This window comes from Sphaeroforma arctica (assembly GCF_001186125.1).
Source record: "Sphaeroforma arctica JP610 unplaced genomic scaffold supercont1.183, whole genome shotgun sequence".
Taxonomy (NCBI): domain Eukaryota; class Ichthyosporea; order Ichthyophonida; genus Sphaeroforma; species Sphaeroforma arctica.
Genome location: NW_014040375.1, coordinates 72,173 through 84,672, shown reverse-complemented (window position 1 = coordinate 84,672; position 12,500 = coordinate 72,173). Strand labels below are relative to the sequence as shown.

Sequence of the window (12,500 nt, the reverse complement as noted above, 5' to 3'; positions counted from 1 at the left end):
ATTGCTGAAGCTCATATCGTTCCCTCGCTCTATACGATTGCACGAGAGCCGCATAAGCCAGATTGGGTAGAAGATCTGTATAGTTTTCATGCCATATCTCAGTTTCGCACACCCAAGATATATGCAGACACCCTGTTGCACTTCACATCACTATCCGATTTTCGGGATGTTGAAGGCGATAATTTATCGATTACTTATTTCTCAATGCTCCACAGAGGACATGATGCGCTGCTCCCATCTGCTGGTGAAACACGAGGGATCACGCAATCCTAAATCGTGGCGCCAGGACGGTGTGATCACGCGCACCAAGGACGAGGCTATGGAATTGCTGATGGGTAAGTGAATGTTTGATTCTGGAACAACATATCTAATTTTAGGGACCGAATCGACATCGTTGTCTACAATCAATTTACAGTTTCGATCGGATTCGGATTTATACTACCAATTGAACTAGCATTGCATGCCCAATAGTTGACAATTTCTCAGAATGTAGCAAATACATGATCTATAGTTGTGGTACGCGCATTCAAAGTAGTACAATTTTACCGGTTCAACTTGAATTTAAGAGAGAAAGTAGCGATAATTGAATGATTTGAAGGTTGCTGCTTAGTCTTCAAAAGTCAATTTCGAAGCTATTGCAAAACAAGTTCGACTATCTATGTTGTCCATCAACTGTCGTATGATGCTCCGCAAGCCGAATAGTTATTGATTCAATTTCTAGTTCCTGCACTAAAAAATTCAGCGAGTACATCACAACATAACTCTTTCGTTCTATCCGTTGCATAATTCAAACACTTAAAATAAAGGCTATCGCAAGCGTATTGAAGATGGAGAGGACTTTGGCACACTTGCGAAAGAGTTTAGCGACTGTGGTAGTGCACGTAACTGTGGCGACTTGGGACCATTTGGCCCAGGACAGATGCAAAGTATGTCAAATTCTGTTTTCAGAATCTGGTGCGTTGAAATATTTTAAATTCTGTTTTTACGAATCCGGCGCGGTTTCTTCTTTGCATCCCCGTCAGACTGATGTGCAAATCGATGTCATGTGTGCGACGGTGATGGTCACTGGAGTGAGTGTGTATAATCTATCCATCACAGATGCGAATTACAATGCTTTTCAATTTCAAAGCTTCGGTATAAGTAAGCGACATATGAGTTTTAACCTCACTCGGTATAGCGAGGAATGCCCGTTTAACGTGCTTAGGGAGTGCAATACCGGAGTTCCTAGCGATGTATCACTTGCTCTTGTTCACACTTGTTGAGTGGGGAAGAAATGCTGACATTACATTCATTCTATGCGTCATGCCATCCTTCTGCTTGACTGATAACTGCTCTGCATTGGACTCGGCCACTTGGGACCCACTCACATGTCCACCGCAAACATTACAGAGGCCTTTGAGGATGCCACGTATGTGTTTTGGAATTGTGGGCTGTTATTTGCACGGATAGAATGTATAGCATGCAGGGTTTGCAAGTGAATGCCAGATGTTCTTCAGTAGACATATTTAACTCAGTCTAGCATTGAGCTGTATGATATCAATACGTATTTGCTGCTGACCGAAGTGAAAGTGAACTTGCAGCTATCTGTTGGGAGACGACAGCCGTAACTACCGGTCTCTCATATCATATACGTTCTTTCTCTGGCCACCTAACTATTCTGATTACACAGGAAGGTGCTCTCTGTCGGCGAGATGTCTGGCGCTGTTGATAGCGATTCCGGCCTTCACATTATAAAGCGCACAGCGATTCAATAAGTCAGATATCAACAAGAGGACGGCGATACTGCGAATCGAATAAAGTGCGGAGTCTGATTGCCTCTAAAAGTTTCATTGAGCGCATAGCAGCGCAACCACCAGATTCTAGCCACCCCGAACCAACAGATTTTGTACATTCCGGTGACGATATGAATGTTAATTACTGACACCGCTATCGAATAGTGTCTGTTTAAGCATGGAGTTAGGGGTGATCACTTATACTTCCTTTGTCAGGCATGATGCAGGCGCGCTCATTGAGTTGTACCGTAAGTTCTCGATGCAATAAGTAAAACCGATCTGTAGCAGCGTACATTCATGTTAGTCAAAAGTTCAGAATATTCGGCTGAGATTGTTCAGTTAATGAAGGTGAACTGACCCCTGCAAGGCCAATCAGCAAGAGTTACTACGCATATATAGATATAGATATATATATAGATATAGATATATATATAGATATATATATATATATATATATATACATAATACACATGTATACATACATACATACCTATATAAATATATATATATATATATTTATTACATATATATATATAGTTACACACACACACACGCACACCGACTTATATATATATATATATATATATATACAGACACCGACACCGACACCGACACACACACACATATATATATATATATTATATATAAATTTATGTATAGAATAATAGCACCTTCAGACACGCGTCGGGTCTCGATTACCACCGTTTATTATTGATGTCATCGACGTATGAGGACGCTCTTGTCCCACAGGCATCGGCACTGGAGCGATGTGATATTCACTCTGTCAAACTTTGTAATGTAAAATATTGTCAAGTTGTCGACGCACAAGAGTGAATAGAGGAGGAGGGCACTTTCTCATACGTGTGTCTACCATACACACACTCGAACTTGATGTCGCGGTCGAGATCGCACATACAAGGCAGAGAAAGCGACCTCTTCGGGTTGCCAATTCCCAACGTATGACATGCCACCTGTGGACCTCCACCCACAATTATCAGGCATTTCTAGCTGCAATAGGGCGATCACCATACAAAGACATAGCCAATAGGTGGTCACCATACTATGTATACTCAATATAGGTGTAGCTTGCGGCAGTACAGAAGTTGTCTGGTGCATACCCAAAGAAGGCTTTTGATGTCATGTCCTCAAGGGTGTAAACCTTTCCGCGAGTGGGTGGCAAGAGTTGCCTAATCTCGATGGGCGAAGTACCACAAGAGAAATCGACTACTGTATCCAGTCAGCATCACAAACAGCATGTAACGCTGTTATACCCACAGACTGTGCCCGTCTCGATGAATACGATGAATAGCAAGACAGACGTGTACTGACGGGTGCGGCGTGATCAGTTCACGAACGAATCCATGTACGTGCGTGATCTGTGCCTCATTGTCGTCTATTGAGCCAGTCTACACCTCATTCTAAGACTTGCCAATAAATGAGATGTCGGTTGTCTTTAAAGTTTGGTTGACCGCGATCAGATCGAACGGCACAACGTCGTATCGGTACCCTCGCCCTATACGCCAACTGTTTCGATCGAACGACCTGTTTTGACTGAAATATTGATATCTTTCGTTGAGTACAAGCCGTCCTTGCATGTGAAGAGACATACGGTAAAGCACGAGGTGGTATACTACACTGCAACGTATATGACCACGTAATAAAGTGGGAGTACTTGCGACGGATGTTGAATCGAGTAGAGTCTGAATTTAAAAACGGCGGTGAGGGAAGGTACTCTTGCGGACGTGCGGTTGTGTTTAGAGTATTGATTGTGAGCTAGCCTTGGATGTGTATGCACAATGAATTACACCAACAGCTATGCATCTACGCATACTAATGCTATACACTGCACATGTACAAGGACTTACACCTAAAAATGCGAATCTACACATATAATGCTATATACTGTACATGGACAAGGACTTACACACATATAATGCTATATACTGTACATGGACAAGGACTTACACACATATATGCATCAGCACATGCTAATACTATATACTATACAAGGACAAAGACTTACACCCGTATATACATCTACACATACATATCCCTCAAACTGCATATGGACATGTTACACAAACACATATACACCTGCACATGTACAGAGACTTACACCTACAAATATACATCTACACATGTAATGCTAAATACAGTACATGAACAAGGATCTACACACACATATATGCATCTACACGTACTAATGCTATAGCACATACTAATACTATATACTGTAGATGGACAAGGACTTACACCTGTATATACATCTACACATACTTATATCATAAATTGTGCATGGACAAGGACTTTACACAAACACATATACATCTGTACATACTAATGCTACATACTGTACATGGACAGGGACTTAATCCCACATCTATGCATCTACTCACAATGCTCTATACTGTATTTGGACAAGAACTTACTCCGACAAATATACATATGCAGATACTAATACTATATACTGTACATGGACAAGGACTTACACCCATATATATGTGTCTGCCCATACTAATGCTATAAATTATACAAAAACAAGGATTTAAACCTAAATCGATGAATCTACACTCTGATAATATATACCAATGGGGTTGTGTGAGCATACCTGTCGGCATTAAATATGAGCATCATCGCCTCATAACCGAAACGGCCTCCACAGCTCTCTGGAGGACATTGGTGTTCTCCTGCTATACACCTGTCATGGAATATATAATTAATGAAGTATTTAGCTACTAGTCTAAAATGGTCGTACAGTAATTGACTAATAATCATGTACGTTTCAGCTCACTCATGACAACTGTAGCCAATCAGCATCGCCTAAATCGCAAAAAGTCACGCACACCGTCCGTGCCCATCAATGGCCAAGCTTAGATCATAGATATACATACAACGATTAAGCTTGCTATATTATTTACACTGACCGAATAAATAAAATCCCATACCTTGGTGTTGGATGTGGATTGCGTATAATGTCCATGAGTTCAAGTGTATGTTCCCACAAATCACTGAAATCGTAGATGTAATCCGCTTTGCAGCCGACATGCTATTGTTTGCACACAGGAAACAAATGGACAATAGTGAGGGACAGGAGGATAACAAGTTCATCAAAAAAAGAGGGCTTACAATTTAAATCATCACTGTAAATACTAGTTCGTTGACCGTTCTCCATCTCGTCAGCTACCCTCATGAGCTTGTATACATAATTTCGACCACTCCGTATAATTCAATGTTGAGTCCCAGATAGCACCACATTTCTTTGCTAATTAGCACCCCTTGAACACAGGCTAAAACACTTTTTCTCTTGAACACGGTGAAAACACATTTTCTTAGTAGGCTTACTACACACTACAGTTATAAATAGATAAGGGTTATAGTGTGTCATACGGAACTTAACATACGCAGATAACATCCTTGTCTTCAGAATAATCGCTGAATAAACAGTACCTTGAACAATTCAGCAACGGTGTGATTTTTATCCGGCCTCTTTTTGGTAGGCATATCTATCCCCATCTGCGCATACCAAGCAGCTTGCTCGGCCTCGTCGAACGCACTCTACAAATGCAAGAAATACAAGTTCAGTGAAAAGAATTAAATCGCACTCCTAACCTGGACTTCCGCCAGCAATTAACACTCTAGCATGGTGTGCATGCAGGCTATTGCAGTTTCCAGGTATAAATACCTTGACACTGGCGATTCGAATATATCTACAGCACACGAAAGGTTAAAGAATACTGCGTGCACATCGTCTAATACTTTGACACTGGCGACTCGAATATATCTACAGCACACAAAAGGTTAAAGAATACTGCACAGTGCAAATAGTCTACTACTTTGACACTAGCGACTCGAATATATCAACAGTACACGAAAGGTTAAAGCATACTGTACAATGCACATAGTTAAATACTGTGACAATGACGACTCGAGTTTATCAATAATACACGAAAGATAAAAGGACGTATTGTGGCTATAGTACATACTGAGGTCGAACCCCCTATCATACACTTGATCCTACACAAGAAATTACCATTTCATCCTCGCTAGACTCAGTGTCGCTCGAATAGTCGGCATGTCGGCCAAACTCTATAGAACTATCCGGCAAGCTGAACACGTGCAGATGTAAATTGGACCAGCCCATGGCAACCTGTTTATATGAATTAAAGTACGTTCACACCCGCGAAATGGAGAAAATCAGAAAGTGTACACTTACAGATAGCGTGGCATCTGAGACATGTGTCACTAGTTATTTGATAGTGGCCGCAGAATATGGGTTATACAGGTAGAACATTATACACAGTAAATAGTGTGTGTGCAACTGTGAAGAGAGCGGTGAAGGTTCCCATTCTAAGAATAAGTTTAGTATCTGTGCTTAAACTGTTCGCGCGCAAAGGCTATTAAAAGCTTCGCGTGTATTGGTTCTGGTGTTTACCTGGATAACTTTGTGCAATGAGGACAAGCTCATGTCACTTGGAACGTTTATTTCGCGCCAAACAGTCGGTCTGCACTCCTTCAGCTCAATCCTAATAACATAATTAGGCTGCGCGCATATATAGTCCACAGGCATACTGTGGGTCCGGCTGGAGCGTTTGTTTCAATGGCTTGAGTCTTGAATCTCGTTATCGGATCCCCTTTAGATACGCGCAATCGAACCGTAGTCGAATTCAAATGTCTCAACAGGACCGGTGTTTGAAATTCTAACCGTGCTGACACGGGTTAAATCATAATGTTGTATTTAAGTGCATACGTGGCTTTTTTTAGGGGCCTATGGCATACGGACCGGGTCGTTTCAACGTTTGTCGTATTTTATTCGCGCGCCAAAAATAGACAAATACTCTCACTGCCACTCACTGCGACCAGCGGCAAGCTGTGATTTGTATGAATAGTGTCATTTATATATTTACTATTTAAAGAAAAAAACAATACAAAAAGAATAAAAACAAACCAAATAAAAAGTAAATACATACATTTGCTCATATTTACCGTACATCATGTGTACATATTCATGTAAATATGTATGTACTGATTGTGCTCAAGTTTTTCAGTGTATGAAGTACACATAGTGTAAATGCATCGGCACCAGGCGACCAGACGACAGACCAGCCGGGAGCCAACATTCATCAACGAGTAAATTAATATCTGAGAAATTAAAATATCAGAATGCATTCAGAAACGTTTACAACGCCCAAGAAAGTTATCCTCAGTTCTTCAAGATATATGGGCTACGGACGGCACCGAGATCTAACAACTCCCTATATTTTGCGAATACCAAGGCCTGTACACTTCACTGAAGATTTGCTACAGTTAAATGGATGGCAGGATGAAGAATTATTCATAATTCCACTGTGGTAGCTCTTGCCACTCTCAGCTACATAGCAGTGATCCAGAAAGCATATTCACCTCAGAAAAAATGTTGCATATTGAGTAGGCTCTACTAGTGGGTTCATTATAGGACCCTCTCGTGTACAATTGCCCTACATGTCGCAGACCTTATAATGCTGTGCGAGAAGGTCTACCATATCGATGTCCTTGTGCATGCTGACAAACAGTAGTGATAGGGTAGCTTACCGTCCCTTCGGCATACAATTTTTCATTTTTCTACACGCTGCTCATTTACCTGAAACTACTCAATCGTTTATTGGTGCATTCCAGTGTACCACGAGGTCAATGCCTTCACCAAACTATTACTTATCGAATTCAGTATGGCCAACACCAAATCCACAACTTATCGAGAAAAAAATTACCTATACATAGGGACAAGATTACGATAAATATCATTCACATAGGTAGGACTTCCTAGAGTGTTGATCACGAAGGAGTGAAACACGGGTTGCCAGTCGCCTATACAACGAATTATATAAAAGTAAAAAGTGATCTGAAAAAGTGAAGCATTTAATACAGTATGTATATACATATCAAAGTATCAACCATTACAGGTTTGAGGTTTAGCGAGAGAGGAGAGAGCACCAGAGTGATTCTTAGTCTTTGATTGGACGGCAAATTATTGTTGCTATGCCATGGAACATTATCTCGCAGCCAAAAAGTATAAACGTAAAATATTTTAACCCCCTCTAGGCTCTAGCGGGATTGCTTCGACAATCCTATTCTGATTTAACGTTTTTTACAGTTTCTATCTGTAAATATCTAGTTACTCTACACGAATAATATCTATGACTCTTGATTGCTGCCGATTGCCAATATTATCGTGAAGCGTATGAATTGGTAGACAAAGCCTGTGTGCCATTCCAGTTACCTGCTGCTTCAGTAGACACCGTGTTATATCCTCAGTCTGAGAGCCCATGATACAAAATAACGTTCGCACAAGTACCACTGTGAAGACTACTGGATAACCATGAGACAGATCTACCAGACCCCCATGCTTACCCGACTGCGGTCTCCGGCCAATGGTGGGTTAGTGACCAACTCCGCATCTACTTCTCCAGCGAATCCAAGGAAGACATCGCCGAATGCCTCTCCGATGGTCTCCACGAAGCCATCGTTTCAGATTGCCAGCAGCAAATCTAATCTGAAACGAGGGGAATCTGGTAAAGTGACTTGCATTGTTAAGACGATCGAGGCTCTGAACGCAGGCGTCAACGAACACTCGGACAACAGAGCTCTACAGTTCTCGGCTCGAGCGTGTCAACCACCGACTGTTGTCGAATCGGCAGATGGCCCTACTGAAGAAAGTGATAGAAAATCTACAGGCCCTCGCACGACTGAACCAGAAGCAGGACACTTAGATGTGCCAAAAAACTGTTCGGATGATTCGTTTGTTACAGCACCCGAGTCTGAGTCAGAATCTAACGCTAGCAATATATCAGAGTTGGAATACAATTTCCATTTTACCCCAGGCGCAGCAAACCCAGTCGGTGCTCAAGAGTCTGAAGAAGACACAGCAAATCTTTGTACTGTCACAGGCTCTACGTCAGATACTGCCCTAGATGTAGAATCGGAGGATAGGAGTATGCTAGCTTGTGATGTGGTGACAAGCACTGGCCACATCAAAGAAGCGAGTTCGCCTGTACTTCCAAGTATTTGCGAATACAACAGAAAATCCCTAAGTAGTCGGGGGACTCCAAGCGAGCAATTCCTATCGCAGGAAACAACAAGTGACGGCGTGTTGGAAGACAAAGTATCTACCAGTCCACATGTGGAAGAGGCGGTTGAAAACAATATCGCTAAGGAGGGGCTCGAGTTGTCCAGCGCTACACCACTTGTCGTGGATACGTATATAGAAGAAGTGGGTATCCATAATGTGCAAGTAGAAAAGGTAGCGAATTGTAGCGGTAGTGATGAGCATATAAAAAACACGGATTCTAGGCCCTCTGCGAATGCATCAAGCACAGAATTTGTGGCGAATGACGACGATGAACACTGCGCTATTGAAACAACGGAAATAGATAATGCAGTGCAGAATATCGATGCGAGAGACATTTCCTCGATCCAGTCCTCATTTCAAGTGGAACAGAAGCTCGATGCACCAACGCACGTAGATATAAACTCAGCAACAAGCGAAGTGGAGGACGAAGTAAATATGAGTGCAGCGAAGAATGAAGACCTTAAAGTATTATACCAAGAGGACCAAGGCATAAAAACAAGCTAGACGCTGATATAGCGAATGAGCACTCATCGCTCGAAGCGTCTCCTGAACCCAGAACGAATGAAACAAAGTCTGAAATTGCTATTTCACAGCCAGACTCGTCCGGGGATGGAATCGTCAAATCATCTGTCTGCAATGAACGTTTGCCACCTGTCTCCGGTACCGAATGCGAAAATTCAGCAAAAAGTAAGAGCACCGAAAAGCCACCGCTCCGCTCACAGGTAAGCAGTATCGTAGACAGTTTATTTGAGACAGTATCGTGCGAGATGCTTGCACAGAAACAAGCAAATGAAGCCAATCGTCGGGAGGCTGAGACCGAGTTAGCCCGGGCTGAACACGAGGCACAGGATGAAACGCAAGCGAGCCAGAATATACAACAGCCTTCCGAGAGAAGTGCAGACAATGCACTGTTCCCGCTTGACATGCCACCTCGTCGACTAAGTAAGGTGCAACGCATGCTCGGCGAAGAAGTACCTGAGGGAGGTCCCATGCTAACAATTATTGATAACGAGGCGGCTTCGCTATTGAAGTCGGCGTTCGCGGGTGCGCATACGGCTCAAACCAATGGGGTCACATCGCAGACATCCAGCGCAATGGCACCGAGGTGTACACGCCAATCGACTGAGGAAGAGTTCAGGCCACATCTCGTCCATAGGGACACCTCTATTTTTGACGGTATGCTCATTGGGTCGTTTAGTGGTAAGGGTAAAGAGGAATACAAGGCGCCGCCAAAGCGCAAGGTGAGTACTGAACAGCAACAGCTCGCACTGAATGGACCAGGCGAGAGGAAGGTGCCCGTGTCGGCGGACGAAGCGCGTAGAATGCAGATTTACGGTACTTTGCCTATAAAAGGCAGACACTCTAAAGAATCTTTGATCGAGAAGGGCACTAGATCCAATCGAACTAGTCCGCTATGCAAAGGTGATAGGGCTGAGAGTGCTATCGGAGATCTTATTGCGGGAAATTGCAATCCACGACTACCCATGGCGCACCCTGGAGAAGCCCACCCGGGGGGCGCTTCAGCGCGTACACAATCACATCCCAACAGACCCGGCACGCCCAGACGCACTACGTCTGCACAAGGGTCTGATTTGATACCAAATCAATCCAACCACAGTAAGCTGGGTAGTGGTCAGTGCACAAGTGCGTCCGTTCCTAATCTAAGTGACGAACATGCGCTGAGTCTACGAGCGCTCCAGGGAAGGAAAGGCGTGGCCAGTGAAGAACTTCTCTCCATAGCCAGCATCACTTCTGGGCACCCACTGCGTAAGCACTGTCACAAGAGATCTGCATCCCATTCGAATGGTACCCAGAGTTCCGGGACGTATCCACTCTCACCGAACAAACACAGTCTATCTCACAACAACCAAGCCATACGCGGTCGTGGCGGCACACTGCACAACAGGTCCTCGTCCGAGTCGCGCAGGCGTGCAAGTAGCGGATCAGTCTCCCAGGGGAGTATGTCCTCGGGAACGGGTCGCAGCACAATGTCGAGATTGTCAGCACGAGACGCGCAGTTGGGGTTGGTTCAGGGGACTGGAGCGAATTGGACAGGCACTCTGACTAGAAGCAACAGCAAGCACCTAGGCCAAGAGTTGATCATATTTGGGGCGGTGCATGTATCTGGGATGTCGCGGTCATGCCGTGTGTGCCACACTCAAGGCCGAGGAACTGTGCCCAGAGGTGCGAGTGCGGCCACGAGCACGTTACCGCGACGAGGGGCTAACATGAAGGATGTGCAGGACTTCAGATCGGTCGAAAACGGACGCTTACATTACCGTATAGGTGTATCTGTGAACGCTAGCACGCCACAGACTGTGTTGATGGACTGCAAAGGCGAACTTATCACACGTTTGAGCAAACAGCATAAGTTCATGGGTATGACGCCCACAGTGTATGTGGAGGATCTCAGAACAGTCGCGGTGAACGGTCGTGTGTTGTTGCCAGGCAAGGTAGCACTAAGCAAGCAGAAAGGTGTGCGAGTCTTGACATACACTAAGAGTATCACAATCAATGATACCCTGAAGGAAGGTGAGTGCATCAACGTGTTCTTCTGCAAGGACAAGGAGAAAGCGAAGGAACGCAAATTGGCGGATAACACTAAGCACCACAAGAAATAACAGAAGGCCCGAGCGAAGGCTCTAAAGACACTCGCCGGCAAGAAGAAGAGCAGGCAACCAAAAACCCTAAAAACATCACGCCGCGGTATATTATATTCAACAGCGACAGGGACATCTTAGCCCGCGCAGTGCCAGACTTGGATCATGGTACCTACCAAGTACAGATTGCCCCTGGGGTAGACCACGTGGTTATACTGAACCTCGTGATGTCTCTCAATTCCCTCAAGTAATGCTCATAGTGGCGAGTCGCAGGCGTGAGCAATCGAAGCTCGCAAACAAGTGTAAAGGAGAAAAAGGAAAAGTATATACAATAGAAGACAGAAAATATTAACGAATGCAAAAGCAAGCAAATTGACGCCAAAAAAGTTCCCGCTGGGGAATACGAGAAACACTACAGGATAGTGAAGCGAACCAGGCCAGATAGCATACTTTCAAGTGCAATATTCATCAGGTACGACATGTCCATAATGATTCACAGCGATTATATCACGTTTCAACAGTAAGCACGGATCTGAGTAGCAGAGTGTGGTATATGCCTAACAGTTGAGGCTACGCACTGCACAATGCAAGCACGGACACGTTGAGCACAAATCTTACCACTTCAGAGAGATGAAGCAAGGATTATAAAAGAAAATGAGGCAAGGATAATAAAAGAAAATGAAACAAGGATATTAACAGAAAATGAGGCAAGGATAATAAGAGAAAATGAAGCAAGGATAATAAAAGAAAATGAAATAAGGAGAACAAAAGAAAATGAAGCAGGGACAACAAAATAAAATGAAGCAAGGCTAATAAAAGGACATGAAGCAAGGATAATAAAATAAGCAGCAGCGACTGTATTCTACAGCTCCTGTGTCTACTTCACTAGGGTACCTGCGTTGATAATAAAATAAGCAGCAGCGACTGTATTCTACCGCTCCTGTGTCTACTTCACTAGGGTACGTGCGTTGATAATAAAATAAGCAGCAGTGACTGTATTCCACAGCTCCCGTGTCTACTTCACAA

The 12,500-nt window shown here is 43.7% G+C and overlaps 3 protein-coding genes across 3 annotated transcripts in view; 2 read left to right on the top strand and 1 right to left on the bottom strand.

Annotated features, from left to right (window-relative positions):
* The window catches only part of SARC_03558 (peptidyl-prolyl cis-trans isomerase NIMA-interacting 1), a 3,388-nt gene extending 1,326 nt beyond the window's left edge, over positions 1–2,062 (top strand). Inside the window, exons 3-6 of the mRNA XM_014302653.1 lie at positions 216–335; positions 807–926; positions 1,390–1,408; positions 1,670–2,062. Of these exons, the coding sequence (XP_014158128.1) occupies positions 216–335; positions 807–926; positions 1,390–1,408; positions 1,670–1,754 (344 nt within the window). The 3' untranslated portion in view covers positions 1,755–2,062. The remainder of the gene's footprint in view (positions 1–215; positions 336–806; positions 927–1,389; positions 1,409–1,669) is intronic.
* A 369-nt stretch (positions 2,063–2,431) lies between these two features.
* SARC_03557 (hypothetical protein) lies at positions 2,432–6,530 on the bottom strand. Its single transcript, XM_014302652.1, has 6 exons — positions 6,205–6,530; positions 5,803–5,919; positions 5,220–5,327; positions 4,718–4,818; positions 4,381–4,470; positions 2,432–3,323 (listed from the first exon to the last, which is right to left on the bottom strand). The coding sequence occupies exons 1-6, from the start codon at positions 6,337–6,339 to the stop codon at positions 3,191–3,193; spliced, it is 684 nt and encodes a 227-aa protein (XP_014158127.1). The 5' UTR covers positions 6,340–6,530; the 3' UTR covers positions 2,432–3,190.
* Positions 6,531–8,124: 1,594 nt separating this feature from the next.
* On the top strand, positions 8,125–11,518 carry SARC_03556 (hypothetical protein; the record flags this gene model as incomplete). The annotated part of the gene is made up of 2 exons (XM_014302651.1): positions 8,125–9,303; positions 9,468–11,518. 2 exons carry the CDS (start codon positions 8,125–8,127, stop codon positions 11,493–11,495), a joined length of 3,207 nt encoding a protein of 1,068 aa, XP_014158126.1. The 3' UTR covers positions 11,496–11,518.
* Between the last annotated feature and the right edge of the window lie 982 nt (positions 11,519–12,500).